Consider the following 19,385-nt stretch of genomic DNA (forward strand, 5'->3'; position numbering starts at 1 on the left):
GCCAAGGCTTTTATTTAGAAGGTGATCCGGAAGTTGTTATGCTAACGTATGCTAGAGCTATGTTGCCTACCATTCAACGCTTTGCAGATAACATGTTGGATAGCTCTAAAAGCACCAATATATGGTGTAACCGTAACAAATAAAAATGAAACGACACGAGGATATTTCGAATTATTTATGAGTGAACGCATGTCAGTCGGGTACTTTCCGTCCAAGGAATATCAATGTTGAGGTTGGTCAAAGCTCTATTGTCTTGTTAGCTAGTTTTAGCGTTTGTTTTTATATGTCAGCTTCATTGAACAGCATCCTAAGTTGTTCTGATGTTGTCATTTCTATTGCCCGTCCCTTTTTCATAGAAGTGCTAAAGATGACAGTGTACTGACGACGCAAAATACGAACGCATAAACCTGATTTTCTTCATAAGAATGTGGGCAGTAACTGCTGGTCCAAATTATGAATGAGACATTTAGGTTATAATCATAAATCTACTACTAATAATAATAATAAGGTTACAGGGAGTGATGGCTAAGGGAAATTAAGCATGATTATACTCATTTAAATGGTGATTTAATTGTCGATGACAAATGATTAGTCAGGGTCTAAAGACACGAGAGATTAAGATCAGGCTATAATGTCTACTTAAACCGCTCTATCTAACAATCCAAACAGCACTATTGCAGATGTCAGATGGAAGTATCTGACTCTAGTTCGCTCCTTGCTACTCGTCACCTCGCCTCTAACAGTTGCCTTCGATACAATTCAAATGTTGGGTATAATAATACAACTTAAACACATATCACTCCTGCAGGATCAGTCGTTCCGTGCTGAAATATTCCTAGATACAAGTTGTCATCATGACCAATGATTGTTTCCGGGGAATGGGGATATGTTTACATTCGTGCGGCACATTATAATATTTTTATGAAGCTCACCCGCCCTTGAGTTCATTACATGTATATTTTTGTTTATTTGCAGTGTATACAACACAACACTGTGTGGTCATTAACGTTATTATCGAATATCTGTCGTATTTAATTATTGTTGAGTAAAAAGAAATTATCTTGCAGATACATTTGCAGATACACACAAAAGCATACACATTGTTGACATTGTCTGAGATTGCCAAACATTGTTAAACACTTGTACACAATTGATAGACATTGTTGGCATTGTCAAACACTGTATAAGATTGACATTCTCATAATAAGCTTTATAGCATGCATATAATTGACCTATATAGCAGCAGGGATCTTTGCTGTGTTGTCTTCTTCAGTAATCTAATACTATGGAGGTTTGTTGAACTTTTCAACTTCCATGAGAGTATGATATGTAAAATTCAGGTAACATTTTGTGTTACATACCAATTATTATTATATTTGTCAGATTAAATTGCAATATCATCTTATTGCAATTTAATTATTTACCAAATGTAGGCCTAGTGTGTGAGAATAATGTCTAATTATGGGAGTTTAATTATTCGTTCCATATACAGAACCTTAATGTGCACATCTTAGTTTGTTTAGCACTGAATCAACAGCTTGTATTGATTCACACAGTGTGCATTTAAACTCACCACCTGATCTTGCAAAGCTTCTTTTCTGTACATCACATCTTAACACAGTAATGCTTGAGTTTCACTGACTGACTGTTATTTATTTACCCCTGGCTGTGCTATACAAGGTGATTCACCATTTGAACGATGGGCTCAGAGAACCCCGAGGATTTGAGCCCTGTCCTGTTGCTGGTTGAAGATCAGCAAGAAATAGGAGGACTGATTAACTCAGACGGGGAAGAGGTGGATTTTTCACAGCTAAGTAAGTGGAAAGCATCTGCTTTAATGCTAAACTAGTGGGCACAGGTATATATAACATCATAAGTTGCAGTTTTGATCTATAGAATCAGAGTCAAATCTTTCCTGAGCTAGCCATTCTTAAGAGAAAACGCATGCTAATGCTAAACAAACCTCATCCCATTTACCTTGGCTACCATCCATCAAACATATTAGTGTCATATTCCCTCCAACATAGAGGGCTATTCCAATAGAAACATAAGGCTGATTTACTGGTTATTGGTTAGCAGGAGACAGTATGGGCCCACATTTCAATGGCAGCCCATTTAATTCTCTGCACATCATTAATACAGGCGAGCGGGTCAGCAGCAGCTTCGTGGATGAGGAGTCAAGTGCATTCGATCCATGCGAAAATGGGAAGTTCCCGGCCACCACGCACACCTGCTCAGTGTGTGGGAAAGACTTCCCCTACGCCTCCAAGCTCCAGCGCCACCTACGGACCCACTCGGGGGAGCGGCCCTTCCCCTGCAACGTGTGCGAGAAGAGGTTCCCCGAGAAGGGCCTGCTGATGATCCACGAGCGGGTGCACACGGGGGAGAAGCCCTTCCCCTGCCCCTTCTGCGAGAAGCGCTTCGCCAGCCAGGGGGAGCTGCGGCTGCACAAGCGCACCCACACCGGGGAGCGGCCGTACCACTGCACCATCTGCCTCAAGAGCTTCTCCCGCCACTGGCACCTGAAGACGCACCTGGACGCCATGCACTCGGAGGTGGTGGCCGGCTTCACCAGGAAGAAGTTCCCGTGCGCCGAGTGCGAGAAGAGCTGCAACTCGGCGGCGGAGCTGCGCGACCACCGGCGGACGCACACCGGCGAGCGTCCCTACCAGTGCTCGTTTTGTGACAAGCGCTTCGCCCTGTCGGGCACGCTGGTGCGGCACGAGCGGCTCCACACGGGCATCACGCCGTACCGCTGCTCGGACTGCGGCAAGACGTTCGCCCAGCAGTGGACCCTGACCACGCACATGCGCACCCACACGGGGGAGAAGCCGTACAGCTGCACCCAGTGCGACAAGTCGTTCATCGCGCCGGGCGAGCTGAGGAGGCACACCCGGATACACACCGGGGAGAAGCCTTACGCCTGCGGCCACTGCGGGAGGCACTTCTCCTTAGCGGGAACTCTTAGGAACCACAAGCGCTCGTGCACTCAGGCCAAAAGCACGCCCAGCCCCGGTGTCTCGGTGGATACGGCTATCGCCGCGGAAACCGATCAACCAGAGCTGGTGAGCTCCAGCTCTCCAGAGGTAATGCAATATTAACGCGGGATTACTTTTTGTTTTATCAGGGACATTTATTTTTACACAATGCTTAGAGAAAATGCTATGAACATCCAGGCCAATGCAAGGCGATGCAATAACCACCTCTTACGACCCACCGATATTTCAATAGGCTTTGCACAGCCAGGGTACGGCAAGCGAGGACCCCTCTTCCGAGGATCCTCACTCAGACGTTGGGTCTCGGTGTGAGGTTGAAGTCATTGAGGACCGGATGGAAGACGTCGCCTCCAGCCCACTAGTGAATGTGATAGTGAAAGAAGAGGAGCAAGAGGAACCCCTATGTGGTATTTAATAAATATTTTACTATTGATCCTTTTATCCAAAGCAACTCGTGTGTGTCTTTTTGTATTTCTTATTTTTTTGCATTTTGTCGCTTGATTAGTATTAGTATTTAAGGAGCGAGTAGAAGTTGGCATATTGCTCAAGGACATTGGGGTTTGAACCCAGAACCTTTAAGCTTGCTCACCCTCATTACCCTAGAGTATCCTGCTCCCGTTATTGTTATTATCATTATTTACTACCATTAGAGTTGACCAATCTGGACCAATGTGGTTGCCTTGGCTAATGTTGTTGTGTTTCTCTGTGTTTTCCTCAGTAGAGGGCCTTGACCCTGATGGCTCTAGCTGTGAAGAATGTCCTCTCCCGGAGCTCAGCCCAGAAATCCGAATCACAGTCAAGGATGAACAGGATGAACAGGAGGAACAGGACGATCAGGAAGGAGAAGCCAATAGTAAGCTTGTAAAACATCATAACTTGAGTCAGTATGAGTATCATATCATGATATTCACGAGTGTGAATGTTTTTTTTTTTTTTATTAAAAAGAGGCACAACATCACACACCCATCCAGTACAGGGTCACGCAAGCTCACAAGAATGCAGGCATGCTCATAGACAGTGACGGGAAAATAGTTGAATCCACTGATAATTTGTCTTCCGTAATCTGAAGTTTGAAATAGATGAAGACACCATCGTGTGTACTGCTGAGCCATGTTTTAATTGGTCAACAATGTTTGTTGTAACGTTGGACTCGATAGTGTAGATGCGGTAACACATCGAAGAGACCGCTGCTCTCCCATGCACCACCTAAGTGAAACAGAAAACGTGAAGCAGAGAAACAAGGATATACACTTTTGCATTTCTGACCGCTTATACATTAACCTTCTATCAAAACCACATTAAGAATTGTGAATTTGCCTTTCTCTGTCACTGCAGATTTTAGTTTAAAGGCTGCATTCACTTTCCTTTGCTGGCTGAGATTTGGACGAAATAGGACGAAGAGAACGACAGCACAGTTTAGTTTGTGAACTTTGAACATACCCAAACAAATGCATTGTCATTCTCTGTTGAGCAACTCAAGATAAGCAGTTTTTTTTCGGGTTGTTCTACCATTCCCCGTTCTACCGCTCTATTCCATTAAAGACCACCTTAGTATGTCTGTATTTCAAATTGGTTAACAACAGGTTTCACAGAGGGTAATGGATCCCATCCATGTTCTACAGGTCTGCCAAATGTATGCATGTAAATGTAATATGTTTTTGACATTTTCTGTTGACTTTGCCTGTGTTGCTTACAGTATAAACAGCGATTACACTTTTACGTATAGGAAAAGTTTAAAAGAGTAAAAATACAGAGAACGAATGATTGCTTGATGCTTTCCATAAGATCCTGCATTGGACGGATCGAATACACTAGGTGATGGCATTCAACAGGGACAGAGTCCACACGCACATCAAAGAATAGCTTATAAAGGATAACAATGTCTTGAACCTGGACCCATTTCTGTGTCCCCGTAGACTCCACGGAAGAGGACACCGGTCACGTGGTCTTCGTTGAGGAGAGCGGTCCCACATCACCCATACAGTGCCCATTCAAAACCAAAACCACCTACTGCTGCGGGCTGTGTGGCCGGGACTGCCACAAGCTCTCGGCTCTGCAGATACACATGCGGATTCATTCGGGGGAGAAACCGTACCAGTGCTCTCTCTGCGGGAAGCAGTTCACGCAGAAAGGTCAGCTCAAGGGTCACCAAAAAGTCCACACAGGAGAAAGGCCCTTTTCGTGCCCGGACTGCGGCAAGAGCTTTGCACACTCGGGGGCCATGAACAGACACCGGCTGACGCACACCGGGGAGAAGCCCTACCGCTGCTCCCTATGCGAGCGGAGCTTTAACCAGTCGGGCCGCTTGAGGGAACATGAGAAAATTCACTTTGGGGAGAAGTTTGACTGTCCCGAGTGCGACAAGAGTTTCACCAGGGCGTCGAGTCTCAAGAACCACTTCCGGCTGCACACCGGGGAGCGGCCGTACCGCTGCGACCTGTGCGGGAAGGGCTTCAGTCGGTCCCAGAGCCTCAGACTTCATAGACGCAAACACGGGCAGCCTCACACCGAGGAGGAGGAGGAGGAGGAGGAGGCGGCGTCCAGTGGGAAGAACGAAGACGATTCCTCCCAGAGTGACACCGCCTCTCCGCTAGATATGAGTATAACAGAACATCATTACTGAGATGAATGCAGAGACATTTATATAAACAATAGAACTAAGGTGATTGTTGTTTGAAAGGTCATACAGTTTCCAAGATTTTAGGCATTGGACCTTCATAATCCATAATTGATGCAATCTGCCTCACAGTGTTTTAAACATGGGACTTGACTAAGAACTGTGGCAACCACCTATATGGGAAATACTGTAAACATTACATGGCAAAGTTATGGTTTGCCTGTGTGTCTGATCTGTGCCTGTTCTGTACCTAATATATGTTCTGTTGATCAACTGAATCACTTCCTTTATGTTATGCCCTGTGTTGATCCAAATTTGCTTTATTAACTTTATTCTTATTGAATCAGTTATGTAAATGTCACATTGTCGGCCAGGCCATGAGAGGGGAAGTGGTTAAGCAGGTGAAATAATATTAATTATGATAATTATTAAACAATTCCCTATCAAGGTATTTGTCACAAACACACCTATCATCGGCATAACAATGGTAATCTGAAAACAGCCTTTCAAGTCGAGTCACCAAGTCTCATGAAATACATCTATGTTGTAAGGCAGGCAGCTGTGCATTAATTATGTATTGTGGACAGGTAATAGGCAGGGAGATTATTAACGAATCAGCCTCTGTGTTAAGCTGAGCATAACACAATAAAACACTGGTTTGCCTGAAGAGCCGTAGGATTTCCGTGATGTTCATAATTATCCACTGACCAATGTGAATTTCTATCTATATTTCTGAATATGGGATATAAACAGAAGGATATTAATAGAAAATAGAAAAAATAAGGATCCCAGAGATTTCCCAGATAAAGCAAATGCAGTCTGTTATTCTGTGGTACAATTACCCCAAAACTCGTTTATATCAGGCTGCAGAATTATGTAAATGTAGGGTCAATAATATAACGTCCTGAAGATAAAACTGTACTACTATACTTATCTACTACTCTTACTACTGGTATGTCATTTAAGCATACAGCCTCACAACAATTGGACCAGTCTAAGCAAGCCAATGGCAATGCACACCATTTCCCTAAAACCTTTGAAACTGAAATACTACAAATAAGAATAAAGGTACTGTTATAACTTGTTTATCTATTTATTGGTTAGTTGTATTGTAACATGACTCATTAAAAGATTATTTGTGGTTGAACAAATTACTTTGTATTGTTATATTTCAACAGACAGATTATTTTCAAATCAAGCTGAATTCAAAATCGAGTGAGTATTGAAGATTTATTATTTGCTGCACGTGGATGAGAGCTAAGCAGGGAAGGTCTTCTACCTTCACACATTATGCTCCTACCTTGGATTCCCCAAATAACAAAGTAGGCCGACTCAACTGTGATGACTCGATGACCCACAATTCAACAGTTAAAGCAAAACTCATATTTAAAATGCACTGGTTTCCAATTTCAAACACTTTCAATTCAATGTAAATTAAAAAGATTCCTGGATTTATACATTGTCAACATGTTATATATATATATATATATATATATATATATATATATATATATATATCATAGCCAGACAGTGTGGTTGATGTTACCTGGAGGCAACCCAAGGTCACTGGTAACACACAACTTGCATTAACGAAAGAAGATGCAATGGCAGGTTTTAACCTATAGGGGGCCATTTGAGTTCATATTTACATTACGTTTGAAAAACTTTGTTCATTTAATTTAAGATTTGGGCCAGGTTAAATGTATAGGATTATGTGACCCACTATTTCAGGTCAAACACCAAAATGACGTTATTTTAGGATTTAGTTTGGGTGAATGAGGAAATTCACCATGTTGGTCGACATAGCAGTGAAATGCAAAAATACGATTGTTCTTGAACGCGCCGGAAAAGTAAACACACGATGGCGTGTGAAACCGACAGCGCAATGGCCAGCTATTAAACTCAAGTTTCTAGGTTAAAATACGGTAAATCTGATAGTATGTTCATCTGCATGTTGAATATTTAAAAAATCTGCCATGACAATGTTTGGTACGTATTCTGAACAACCGTGTTGATAGCGTTAGCTAACAACACAGCCATTGCTACTGTCATTGACGCTAACCTCAAGACAGTTGATTTTAATCGATCAGGGTCCAAAATGTACCAGCCACCAGCTAAAGGCAGATATATTTGACAACTCGGCAGGTAAAAAAATGTTTAAATAATAGAGACATTGCTTGGCCAGTAGACGCCAATTCCAATCTGGCAGGTAATAACATTCTAAAAGTACACTTTTGACCATTAGAGAGAGGTATTCTTGGCAATTCGTTCGAAGCTACATCTCAGCTGATGCCTGTTAGCCAATACCTCCCACCACTTACAAATATAGAGGATCTCCGTTCTCGGGTCTTTGTGTAAAGCTCTTAACTGTGTTCATACTTTCTATTCCTCTTTTTTTATTGAACGCCAAATGGATCTACAACAAGACTGAAGCAAATCAGCTGAGGCTTTTACAATGGTCTCATACAAGCGCTTGGACCCTGAAAATGTGCGGTTTTCTAATGCAGCTTTGTTGGGGGAATCTGCTCTCACTCAGGAAAACGAATCGGTGAGTTAACAACAATATCATTTAACTATTGGTCTGATCAATTACAATCCTAAGCTACTTCTCGTTTGCCAAATTGACAATTAGACTAGCCGAGGATTTATTGTAACTAATTACTTGACATGTTTGTGTGTTGTTTTGATCGTGTCTAAAGGTAAGGGACCCTGAAGAGTGTGAGCGTCCCCTGATCCCACCGAGGCCGGCATGCTCGGCTACGACCGGCCTCCTTGTGCTGGGCTCTTTGCTGCTCGTGCTCTGTGCTGGCTGGCTCCTGGCCACAATGTTCTGGCTACACAAGGTCCCCAGCGATCAACCACACAAGCCTCCAACACCCAGCTCTGCTAATAGGACAGACGCACAAGGATCAAAGGAGCAGATTCTTTCAGTGACTGTCCCGAATCCTCAGGCATGTGCAGTAATCGCTGAATCCTGGAGGTTCGACTGTTATCCTGAGAGTCGTGCGGTCGTGACCAGGGAGATGTGTGAGGCCAGGGGCTGCTGCTTCATTCCGGTGTCATCCTCCTCCACCTCTTCTTCCTCTTCATCCCCGTCAGGCAGACACGGCATCCCTTGGTGTTTCTACCCCGAGGGGTTTGGTTCATACTCATTGGTTTCGGTAAACGACACAGCTCTCGGAGAAGAAGGCAGGTTGGTGAGGGACACCAAGACCTACTACCCAGGAGACATCATGACTCTTCACCTGGAGATACGACATGAAACAAACACAAGGTTGCGGGTTCGGGTGCGTGGAGCTGCAAACTATAAACTAACAAGATTTTTTCTCTGGGATAGGCCAGTTGAACCTTTCAGCTTCCCAGCTGAAAGGTTCTGGGTTCAAACTTCAATGCACCCAGCCCACCTATAGGCATCCCAAATAAAGTCCCAATACCACAGCCTGCTCCCCATTGACATGTATCTCTGTAAAGTAACAATGCATGTGTCACTTGGGACAAAGGGTCATGAAATGATCAATAGGAGTAATATAGTTAATATCTCTTAATATGTGGCTCCTGTTTTTCCAGTGACAGACATTATTGTTTCACATGTGCTTCTTTCATATCTAGATTACTGACCCCTCTAACTCGAGATTTGAGGTGCCCATTACTGTCCCAAATGCCACTACGAAGGCAGATAGTCCAACCTACTCTGTGGAGCTGTCCAAAGAGCCGTTTGGTCTCATTGTGAAGAGGCTCTCTACAGGAACAGTACTGTGAGTGTGTCCGTCGCTGGAGTATCCGGAGAAAGTGTGGATAGTGTGTTATAACATTTATTTATAATATATATTTTGATAATAAGTCCCAAGTTTCCCTTTTTTTTTTTTTCCAGTCTTAACACCACCGTGGCTCCGCTATTCTACGCGGATCAGTTCCTCCAGTTCTCCAGCTCCCTTCCCAGCAGATTTATCTACGGCCTAGGGGAGCATCGCTCCACCTTCCTTCATAACATCCAGTGGACCACCCTGACCATGTGGGCCAGAGACGTGCCTCCCGTGGTAATGACCAAGCCTGCACGCACGCATGCATGTCATGTAATGCCAAATAAAACGACAAACAATCTGCAATTGAATTGCTTTTCCGAGATGTAGATAATCATTTGGGGATATCAAGGTGTGCATTTTCATTATAATTATGTGTAGTTGCCTTACTGATATTAGAGCAATCCGAGAAGGATGATTCTACCTTTCGCTTCATATTCATTTTATTGGAAACTGGAATCTGCTTCTACTTAAACGAAGGTTGGTGTACAGATGTTACAGTGCTGAAAAAGACGTGCAGCCCCCACCTAGAGACCCTCTTCTTAAACGGCAAGCCCTTTTATTCTCCGTGGGAGTTCTCCTCGTTTGTTATGGTCGGTGTTTACATACCACCGTCAGCCTGCGTAGCAGACGCGCTGCCACAGCTGGCCGACCAGATAACAGACGCAGAGAAAAAACACCCGGACTCTCTCGCCATCATTGTTGGGGATTTTAACAGCGCCAAACTCAACCAGGAACTCCCTAAATACAGACAGCATATCAAGATTCCCACCAGAGACAAAAATACACTTGACCATTGCTACATTGTTTTAAAGGATGCCTACCGTGCCGTTTCCCGGGCAGCTCTAGGTCTCTCCGACCACCGTCTGCTTCATCTCATTCCAACCTACAGACAAAAACTAAAAACATCTAAACCCGTGGCAAAGACTGTAAAGAAATGGACAAGGGAATCAAAGCTGGAGTTGCAGGCTTGTTTTGACTGCACCAACAGGAGCGTTTTTGAAGCTGCAGCTACAGACCTCAACGAGCTCACTGACACTGTAACATCTTACATCAGTTTTTACGAGGACATCTGTGTGCAAACCAAGACCTTCTGCACATACAACAACAGCAAACCTTGGTTTACTCCTAGTCTTAGGAGGCTGCGTCGAGCCAAAAAGGAGGCCTAAAGTAGTGGGGACCGGGACCTATATAAGCAGGCCAGGACCAATCTGACCAAGGAGATCAAGGTAGCCAAAATAAGCTACAGTGAGAAATAAAAAAAAATAGCCTCTCAGCCAACGACCATGCATCAGTTTGGAAAGGCCTGCAACAGATCACAAACGACAAGAGGGCACCCCTCCACCCTGCAGAAAATCTCAGATTGGCTGACGACCTGAACAACTTTTACTGCAGGTTTTGAAAAGCACCCACCATCACACGCGTCACGCGGAAAAGGTGTTCCCTCAACACTCAACCCCATCCCCCCCACCTGCGCTAACTATCCACGAGCACCACATCCAAAACCCGGTCCATCAGCACTGGCGCGCCACAGGGGTGTGTCCTCTTCTCCCTCTACACCAATGACTGCACCTCAAAGAACCCGTCCGTAAAAGTCATCAAGTTTGCAGATGACACCACCGTCATTGGTTTGATACAGGATGGTGATGAGTCTGCCTACAGGCAGGAGGTGGACCAGCTGGTCGAGTGGTCCATTAACAACTGTGATGTACCTCACGTATATCTCTCAAACTTACAATTCAAATATTGTTAACACTACCTCTGCACTGATCTGCCTTGCACTGTATTTATATTTATATTGTAATCTTAAATCTGACTCTTAACTGACTGACTGCACCATTTCTACAATCTCTTGAATTGTTGTGTATTGTTTTGTAATACTGTTTACTTAACAGTATTTTTTATATTTTTAGTGAATGTTGTACTTGGAGAGCAAATGGTTGCCGAAGTCAAATTCCTTGTTTGTTTACGCAAACCTGGCCAATAAAGCTGATTCTGATTATTGAGATCTATACATGAAAACATCTCAGTCAGGGTATGGACGGATCATTTGAATAACTTGAATTATGAAATAATTATCAGATAGATAACTTTGCGTCTTATTTGTTTAGAACGGTGACAGACAAGAGGATAGGGGAATATTATTCAGAATCTTCCCTCAGTCTTTCCCATTTTCCACCACATGGTGGCTTTGGCACTGATACATATTGTCCTGTCTTCTTGACTCCCATAAAGGAAATGACCAATCTGTACGGAGCCCATCCCTTCTACCTGGCCATGGAGGAGGGCGGAGATGCTCATGGTTTCTTCCTTCTGAACAGCAACGCCATGGGTGATATGGTTTTTATAAAGCCTCTGTGTTCTCTTTACACTCTCTTGGTTGTTTTGAACCCTTTGAGTCATGTCAAATGACTCGTGCACAGTAAAAAAAAAGATGAATCACCTGATAAAAGCAGAAGTTTAAAAGTTTAAAATTGACTTGCTGTTTTTTTCACATCAGTTATTCTGTAGACTCAAGAGCGGGTTGCATGGGGTCAAGCATCAGGGGGTAGAGCAGGAGGAAGTTCAATCCCCGGCTCCTCCTAGTGTGAGTGTCGTGGTGTCCCTGAGCAAGACGCCTAGCCCTACTGCTCCCGACAAGGAAATATTGTAAAGCCCTTTGCGTGGTCACTGGTTAGAAAAGGACATTCCAAAATGCGGTCCAGATACCATAGACTTAGATTTGATCCGAAGCGACTTACAACCGACGGCAGAGTCAACCATGCAAGGTCTCTTGCTCAGGGACACCTCAACCCTTTACTAGGAGGAGCCAGGGATTGAACTAGCAACCTTCCGGTTACAGGTCAAGCCGCTCTACCTCGTGAGCTTGAGTCAGTTCCCATTTGCCTCTCTGTTTCAGTCAGCTATTGAATTCATTCGAATGAACAGTGTCTCAAAGTAATCAAGCTTGTAAAGCTTCTGTTAACTTGCAGTTACGACTGTGTTTATGTAACATGAAATCACCCACTGGCTATAAAAAAAGATCTAATCCTTTTCTTGCCGATGCTTGGTCAGACGTGGCCCTCCAGCCCGCGCCCGCTCTCACGTGGCGCACCATCGGGGGAATCCTGGATTTCTACGTGTTCCTAGGACCTGATCCTAGTTCAGTAGTCTCGCAGTACCTGGAGGTCATAGGTGGGGTTTGTTTTTACGGCTGCAGCACATAGACAATGCAACCAGGGGACTGCAGCATCATTGGAGTAGGGGACGTTATTGCGGAGCCCTCTCCCGTACATGTTGATTAAATCAAAGGCGCGAGACAGCGTCCACCTAGATGTCGCGTCCATAACATGCATAACATGTCAGTAGCAGGTTACAGCTAATCTAAAGTAGCTTTGACTCTAATATACACTGAAAGCTTGTAATTCCCCTGTTTTTGAAAAGTTTGTGACAGTTATACACAACATAGGATTTGTGTTCACCAGTCACTGTTTAAAAAAAAAAAAAAAGGCAGACTTTTTGTGAAGCAAACCATTATGCAGAGATTGTGTTGTATCGTTGGTTGATCAATCACCTTCTAATGTACGTTGATGTCATGGTGCATTTCGTAGGTATGAATTGAAAACTTGTTGGTCACATTGCTGTGGCCTGACGCGTGCGTGTAACATTCAGACGAACCACGCAGAAGCATGTTGAATATTTCTTTAAGTACATTTTATCGGGGATGGACTTTGGAAAGCTAATAAACCACACATCAGGTCTGCAGGAGAAACTCTTGAAATAAATGTACATTTCTTATATTACATATCTTTTTTTTTTATGTGGATAGTTTAATTCAGTAAATGGGGGATTCATAGCATAACCTCCACATAAATCAATTCTTTAAAACACATTTCTAATCTCCTTTCTCAGGCAGCCCAGCGATGCCCGTCTACTGGGCTTTAGGCTACCACCTCTGTCGCTGGGGTTACGACTCCAGCAACGCCACCTGGGATGTGGTCAAGAGCATGAGAAACTATGGCATACCCCAGGTATGAACGGGCACGAGACCAGCATTGGTGTGTTCTTTTAGTTTGTGTGTCTCGATCTCCTTATCCCCCGTAAAACAAGTCGAATCAGTCATTCCATGAGTCATTCCTATCCTGTTTGTGTTTGGGCTGGCAGGATGTCCAGTGGAATGACATTGACTACATGCAGCGATTCATGGACTTCACCTATGACCCTTCAAGGTTTTCCACGCTGCCGGAACTTGTCAAAGATCTGCACTTTCACGGCCAGCGCTATGTCATGATTCTGGTACAATAACCCCATCCCTGCCACTTTTCCACTCTACTTTTTCATCCTATTTCGCAATCATAACTTATGTGGGTTTTTTCTTCCAGGACCCGGGCATTAGCAGTACCGAGCCTGCAGGCTCCTACTCGCCGTATGATGAAGGGTTGAAAAGAGGAGTTTTTATCAATGACTCCGATGGGAACACACTCATTGGCAAGGTGGGACACTCTCCTCTTTGAGATATCTCTCACCTCTACATCAAGCCGATGCTTGTCTATCTCCTTGCCCTTGCGTTTGGTAGGGAGGGCAATTATTACGATTTACCGGGACGTTGTTTAATTACCTGTCTCGTCCTCTCGTAGTAGTCTAGGACGGTGGCCATGTTGCAGCTCCTAGGGGCCAACTACAGGTCTTATACCTTCCTTAAGGCACTACACGTTTGTCATGAGTTGCTTTGCGCTGTTGCTTGGTCAGGTTTGGCCCGGTTTGACGGCATATCCCGATTTCTCTTCGGACGTGACCCACGAGTGGTGGTACGACAACCTCAAGAGGTTCCACGAGAAGGTCGCGTTCGACGGCCTGTGGATCGTGAGTACTGGGCACGGGGGATTAGAGTTGGCTGACATCATGCAGGGGGGTTTTATACTGTACTGTTTCTAAACTGTTCTCGGCTTGGTCATCAAATCCTCTGCAAGGACATGAACGAGCCGTCTAACTTCCTGGATGGCTCGACCAATGGCTGTCCTTCCAGCAGTCTTGAAGATCCTCCGTACACACCGGGTGAGTAGAAGCAAATGCAGGCATGCTGCCATGCAAGTTAATATGCCCTAAATGCCTGATAAAACACAACCGTTGAGTGTTAATCTCTTTTCTCCCTGATTCCGTATCATTGCTCAACCAACAAAGAAGAGTAAAGTAGACTCCACATACATCTCGCATGCAAACACACTACACACTCCCAATATCATTTCACACACCCCAGAGACATCTATGGCCTTTCATTTATTGGACTGTGATACCCCGGACGTATCTGTGTGTATGGACTCTTGGACTCTATGACTAATGTTTGTGTATATGTTTTTATGTGCTGTCTTAATGTCTTTCTATGAGGATTGAAGAGATGTCTAATGCAAGACAAATTTCTGTGTAAACGGACATCAAAGTTAATCTAATCTAATCGAATGTATCTGTCGTAGGTATCCTAGGGGGCTTGCTGAGATCTAAAACTCTTTGCGCGACGGCACAACAGAAGATCTCCGTGCACTACAACGTGCACAGCCTCTACGGACTCATGGAGGCCAAGGCCTCTGCAAGGTCCAAACTCAGACAAACACACACCAAAATGAATTCATATTTGTTGCGAGTTCCGTGTGCACATGTTTGTGTGTGTGTGTGGGTGAACAAACCATCCATTGTGTTATCTCACCCACACTTATTTTCCTCCATTTCCTTCCTTTATGCTCCCCAGTGCTCTGCAGCGTATTGCGGGCAAGAGGCCCTTTGTGATCTCGCGCTCCTCGTTCCCCAGCCAGGGAATGTACTCCGGTCACTGGCTGGGAGACAACCGGAGCCAGTGGAAAGACTTGTATGCCTCGATAGCAGGTCCGGATCCCTCTTATGTTTTCGTCATTTAAATGTATCCCACGAATTCTCCTTCTTCAGGGCTTGACCATCACAATGCATCATGGGATGTTTTGTTTTCGATACTCCGCCATATTGAGAGGACTCATCCAATGCTCCCAAAATGGAGACGCTCGTTGTGATGTGATGTCACAATGTATAATAATAATAATAACTAGGCTTAGTTATTTCTCACTGTTCTCTCGACCTGCTTTCTTCTTTTTCTTCCTCCAGGTATCATGACCTTTAACCTTCTGGGAATCCCCCTGGTGGGAGCCGACATCTGCGGCTTCGGGGAGGAGCCGCAGGAGGAGATGTGCGTCCGCTGGACGCAGCTCGGGGCCTTTTACCCCTTTACACGCAACCACAACGGCATAGACATGAAGGCAAGTGGGCGAAAGGCAGAGCTGGAAATCCACACCATACGGGCAGTGTGACGGCAAATCTTTCCCATCATGCTCTCGTTTTATATGGGGGACGAGGGTTGAGCAACTCGTGTGTGTGTGTGTGTGTGTGTGTGTGTGTGTGTGTGTGTGTGTGTGTGTGTGTGTGTGTGTGTGTGTGTGTGTGTGTGTGTGTGTGTGTGTGTGTGTGTGTGTGTGTGTGTGTGTGTGTGTGTGTGTGTGCGTCCCTACAGCCCCAGGACCCGACAGCCTTTAGTCCCCTTGCCAGGACGGCCATGAAGCAGGCTCTGCTGCTGAGATACTCTCTCTTCCCGATCCTCTACACACTCTTCCACCATGCACACGTACAGGGACACACTGTCGCACGGCCACTCATGTTTGAGTGAGTGCCGCTTACAAATATTATTATCATCAATCTTTCTTTTTAAAGGTGACATATTATAGCACCAGGTGTGAGTGCGATGAGCCGTTACAAGCCGTTTTGAATATGGGCAAAGTTTCCCATCGCGAGTGGGCGTGTCCACCTAGATGTGTGCTGGATAGATCAGTCTACCAGCCTACCCAGTGGACTGTAGCAAACGTTGCTCATCTATCAGTCATGAACCTAGGTTGACACGCCCACTTCCGATGTCAGAAGAGGCACACTTTTTAAACGGCTTGCAACGGCTAACCACACTCAACACCGGATGGAAATAATGTGTCAATTTTAAGTTAAATGTTTCCCACACTTTTGCTCTCAGGTTCCCCGGGGATGTGAAAACGTACGGTATCGACAGGCAGTTCCTGTGGGGGAAGGGTTTGCTGGTGACACCGGTAGTGGATCCCGGTGTGGACTACGTGGTGGGCTACTTCCCGGCGGGCCTGTGGTACGACTACTACACGGTGAGTCTCCCTCATTCCCACCGTCACCCAGAGAACAACGGCGCCGTTAACGGTGTCATGAAGGGAATCCCCTCCTTTATGATGTCCTTACTCGTGCACACCTATTTACAATGAGCTCTCAAACCCTCCTGCTCCGTCCACCACCTCTCTTCTCCCAGGGCGACTCTGTGCCCAGTAAGGGGGAGGAGCTACGACTCCAAGCTCCCCTGGACAAGATCAACCTGCACCTGAGGGAGGGCGTCATCATACCAACGCAGGTAATCAGGCTGCCTGGGGGCTGTGTTGTTCGAGTTGTTCACCAAGCGAGTGTGGTGCTGTAGTATTGCAGAGAAATGTTAATGACTGCAATCGGTTCAGAAACATGCACGGCATCATGACTTGCGAAGGCGGAAATGAAACTGCATGTTTGTCACCTTATCAGGAATTGATCAGTGTTTGGTGTGTGTGTGTGTGTGTGTGTGTGTGTGTGTGTGTGTGTGTGTGTGTGTGTGTGTGTGTGTGTGTGTGTGTGTGTGTGTGTGTGTGTGTGTGTGTGTGTGTGTGTGTGTGTGTGTGTGTGTGTGTGCGCGTAGAGGCCCAACATCACCCTATGGGTGAGCAGTGGTCAGCCTCTCCACTTGGTGTCGGCTCTGTCTGAGGACGGCTCCGCCAGTGGCGATCTCTTCTGGGACGACGGGGAGAGCATCGACACCTACGAGACCAACCAGTACGCTTACATCGTCTTCGATGTCACCCAGGTTCGCTGTGCTGCTCTTCGCCCTCCGTGTTTCGTACTCATTCTCAGTACAGTGGGGTTCGACTTCGAGCCCAAAGATTAAAACATAATGCCGGCCTTGCAGTCTACATGTAGCCATCCTTGACCCCAATTTTTCTAACCTCTACCTGCTCCTTAATGACCTCTATCTCTCAGAAATGGAAAGTGAAAGTGGATAAAGTGTCAGTTAAATGATAAAAAGTGAGTTGTAAATTACAAATGGATAAAAGTAGTAAATGATTCATGTGAATATGAAACATTGCTGAGCTCCAATCTTACTCACTGTGCTTCGGCGTCCAAAGGTCGGAGCAATACGTTGACGATAAGGCTTGATATCAGGGTGTGACTCTTTTTCGTTTTGTTCTTCCAGAACGTGATGACATCCCAGGTGCTCCGCAGCCACCTGGAGGCCACCTACATAACGGTGGAGTCTGCCTCCTTCTACGGGGTGAAGGCAGAGCCCGACAGGGTGCTGGTCAACTCCCAGGACGCAGCTTTCACCTACAGAGCTAATCAGGTGAGGCCGAGTTAGTAACAGGGGGGAGGGCCCCCCTGCATCGTGTCTGTGGCTAGGATGTGTCGCGCTGCCCAGCTTAAAGGGGTTTGGATTCCACACTAGTGTCCACACAGCACACCTGTTCGCATCTCTGAGCAAGATGCCAAACCCTAATTGCTCCTTAAGGGCGTGTATCTATTGAATGTTATCAGTCCACGTTGCTTGAACAAAACTTTCTTTTGAATTACGTAATAAAACTTTTCAGGTTGAAAAGACTTCCTTGTTTCTACTGAACCTGGGAAGTGATTGGCTTTCTTTTGTTTTGCTTTCTTCCCAGCAGGTGTTGACGGTATCCGAACTCGGTCTGAACCTCAGTCAGAACTTCACCATCAGCTGGATGTAACCTCACTGTTGTTCGCATTTTACGTCTGCAGAGAAAATGTACTTAATGTATATTTGCACAATACATTTGAGTCATTTGCAGTGGAACAGAGCTTAAACCAAATGGGTTAATTGCTGTGAAACCATTTCAAGCTGGCGGTCTTCGTCTATAACTTTGGGCTACATCTTAAAATTAAAGAAACCTAAATTAGTTGATTTCAAACAAAATCTCTGTCCGATTTAAATACCTTGTTTGAAAAAGGCCTGCAATCTCAATTCCTGTAATCAATTGTAATTGGATACGTTTGTTTGAATGAGTTGTGTCATATTCACCCACCCCCGCCTTACCATGGAACGAGAGCAAAGAGAGTATTAATAGTTTTACACATTGGCTCTTAGAATGACAAATGGATTGCATAATTTTCTTGATGAGCCTGTTTTGCACTGATTTTAAATTGCAGCATGTAGATGCCTTTTTGAAATGGCATAGATTTCTTAACCTTTTCTTTGTTGTCTTCCGATGGTACCAAAAAAAAAGAGGTAGTTCTTGACCAGTTCACCAGGATGGTTTTGTTGCTTGTCATGGATGGTTGTGAGTCACGGGGAGAGTTTAGGTATCATCAACGCATGACACACAATGAGGCTAGGACGTGTTCTTCTTTTATTCTCCGTTAGTCTGCAATGGAATCGTTTTTAGTTATTTTAAATCGCTGTCCTTAAAGTGACACCCAAGATGAGGAATCTTTAAGATGAAGTGCGGTATGTAGGGCTTTCTGATGGCCTGCTGATTTTGAAGAGCTGCCTTGCAATTTGATTGACACGTATTCGTTTAAGTAATGGCTGGAAGACCGCTGCCAAGTTCTGACATTGCTTTAGGAAAGTGGCTTTGTATGTAATAATTTAACAAATGTGAAACTAGAAATACAGTATGCTTCATACGATTTATTACATTCAGAATGCATTGCGAGAATGTCATTTGTCTTGATGTTGTCAATCGAATGGCTGATTTCAAACCTCTGCTAGTATTGCTGTCGCTGTGCTTTTATGTGCTGTATCGTTTGGGATGTTTAAATTATAACTGTGCTTTAAGTGATTTCAAACCCATGGTGTTCAGCTTAATTGTAAAGAAGAGTTTATTTTAATAAAGACTTAATTACTCTGACTGAACGTTCTCCTGGTAC

At 44.8% G+C, this 19,385-nt stretch overlaps 2 protein-coding genes across 5 annotated transcripts; both read left to right on the forward strand.

The window, feature by feature from the left end:
• Positions 1-10: 10 nt before the first annotated feature.
• LOC130379558 (zinc finger protein 345-like) lies at positions 11-6,396 on the forward strand. Its single transcript, XM_056586488.1, has 6 exons — positions 11-232; positions 1,681-1,814; positions 2,143-3,086; positions 3,232-3,403; positions 3,715-3,849; positions 4,913-6,396. Exons 2-6 carry the CDS (start codon positions 1,700-1,702, stop codon positions 5,617-5,619), a joined length of 2,073 nt encoding a protein of 690 aa, XP_056442463.1. The 5' UTR covers positions 11-232; positions 1,681-1,699; the 3' UTR covers positions 5,620-6,396.
• Positions 6,397-7,348: 952 nt separating this feature from the next.
• Positions 7,349-19,385, forward strand: gaa2 (alpha glucosidase 2). Of its 4 annotated transcripts, none has more exons than XM_056586439.1 (21): positions 7,349-7,602; positions 8,040-8,161; positions 8,313-8,900; positions 9,223-9,368; positions 9,485-9,650; positions 11,649-11,745; positions 12,468-12,587; positions 13,305-13,423; positions 13,557-13,688; positions 13,775-13,885; positions 14,142-14,255; positions 14,363-14,447; positions 14,864-14,981; positions 15,136-15,269; positions 15,522-15,673; positions 15,925-16,073; positions 16,432-16,573; positions 16,732-16,830; positions 17,146-17,310; positions 17,698-17,844; positions 18,161-19,385. In XM_056586439.1, the coding sequence occupies exons 2-21, from the start codon at positions 8,069-8,071 to the stop codon at positions 18,224-18,226; spliced, it is 2,943 nt and encodes a 980-aa protein (XP_056442414.1). In that variant the 5' UTR covers positions 7,349-7,602; positions 8,040-8,068; the 3' UTR covers positions 18,227-19,385. The 4 variants fall into 4 exon arrangements, with proteins under 4 accessions (XP_056442414.1, XP_056442413.1, XP_056442417.1 ...); XM_056586438.1 differs by having other exon boundaries at positions 7,351-7,538; XM_056586442.1 differs by having other exon boundaries at positions 7,351-7,538; positions 18,164-19,385.

Source organism: Gadus chalcogrammus, chromosome 3 (genome assembly GCF_026213295.1).
Source record: "Gadus chalcogrammus isolate NIFS_2021 chromosome 3, NIFS_Gcha_1.0, whole genome shotgun sequence".
Lineage (NCBI taxonomy): Eukaryota > Metazoa > Chordata > Actinopteri > Gadiformes > Gadidae > Gadus > Gadus chalcogrammus.

What these genes read in the sequence shown, in the direction of transcription:
- LOC130379558 (XM_056586488.1), top strand. Translation starts at nt 1,700, where the DNA reads ATGGGCTCAGAGAACCCCGAGGATTTGAGCCCTGTCCTGTTGCTGGTT. An exon ending in TGAGCTCCAGCTCTCCAGAG is followed by an intron (nt 3,087 to 3,231) that starts GTAATGCAATAT and finishes ATATTTCAATAG; the next exon opens with GCTTTGCACAGCCAGGGTAC. An exon ending in GCAAGAGGAACCCCTATGTG is followed by an intron (nt 3,404 to 3,714) that starts GTATTTAATAAA and finishes TGTTTTCCTCAG; the next exon opens with TAGAGGGCCTTGACCCTGAT.
- gaa2 (XM_056586439.1), top strand. Translation starts at nt 8,069, where the DNA reads ATGGTCTCATACAAGCGCTTGGACCCTGAAAATGTGCGGTTTTCTAAT. An exon ending in GGAACACACTCATTGGCAAG is followed by an intron (nt 13,886 to 14,141) that starts GTGGGACACTCT and finishes TTGCTTGGTCAG; the next exon opens with GTTTGGCCCGGTTTGACGGC. An exon ending in TGTGGTACGACTACTACACG is followed by an intron (nt 16,574 to 16,731) that starts GTGAGTCTCCCT and finishes CTCTTCTCCCAG; the next exon opens with GGCGACTCTGTGCCCAGTAA.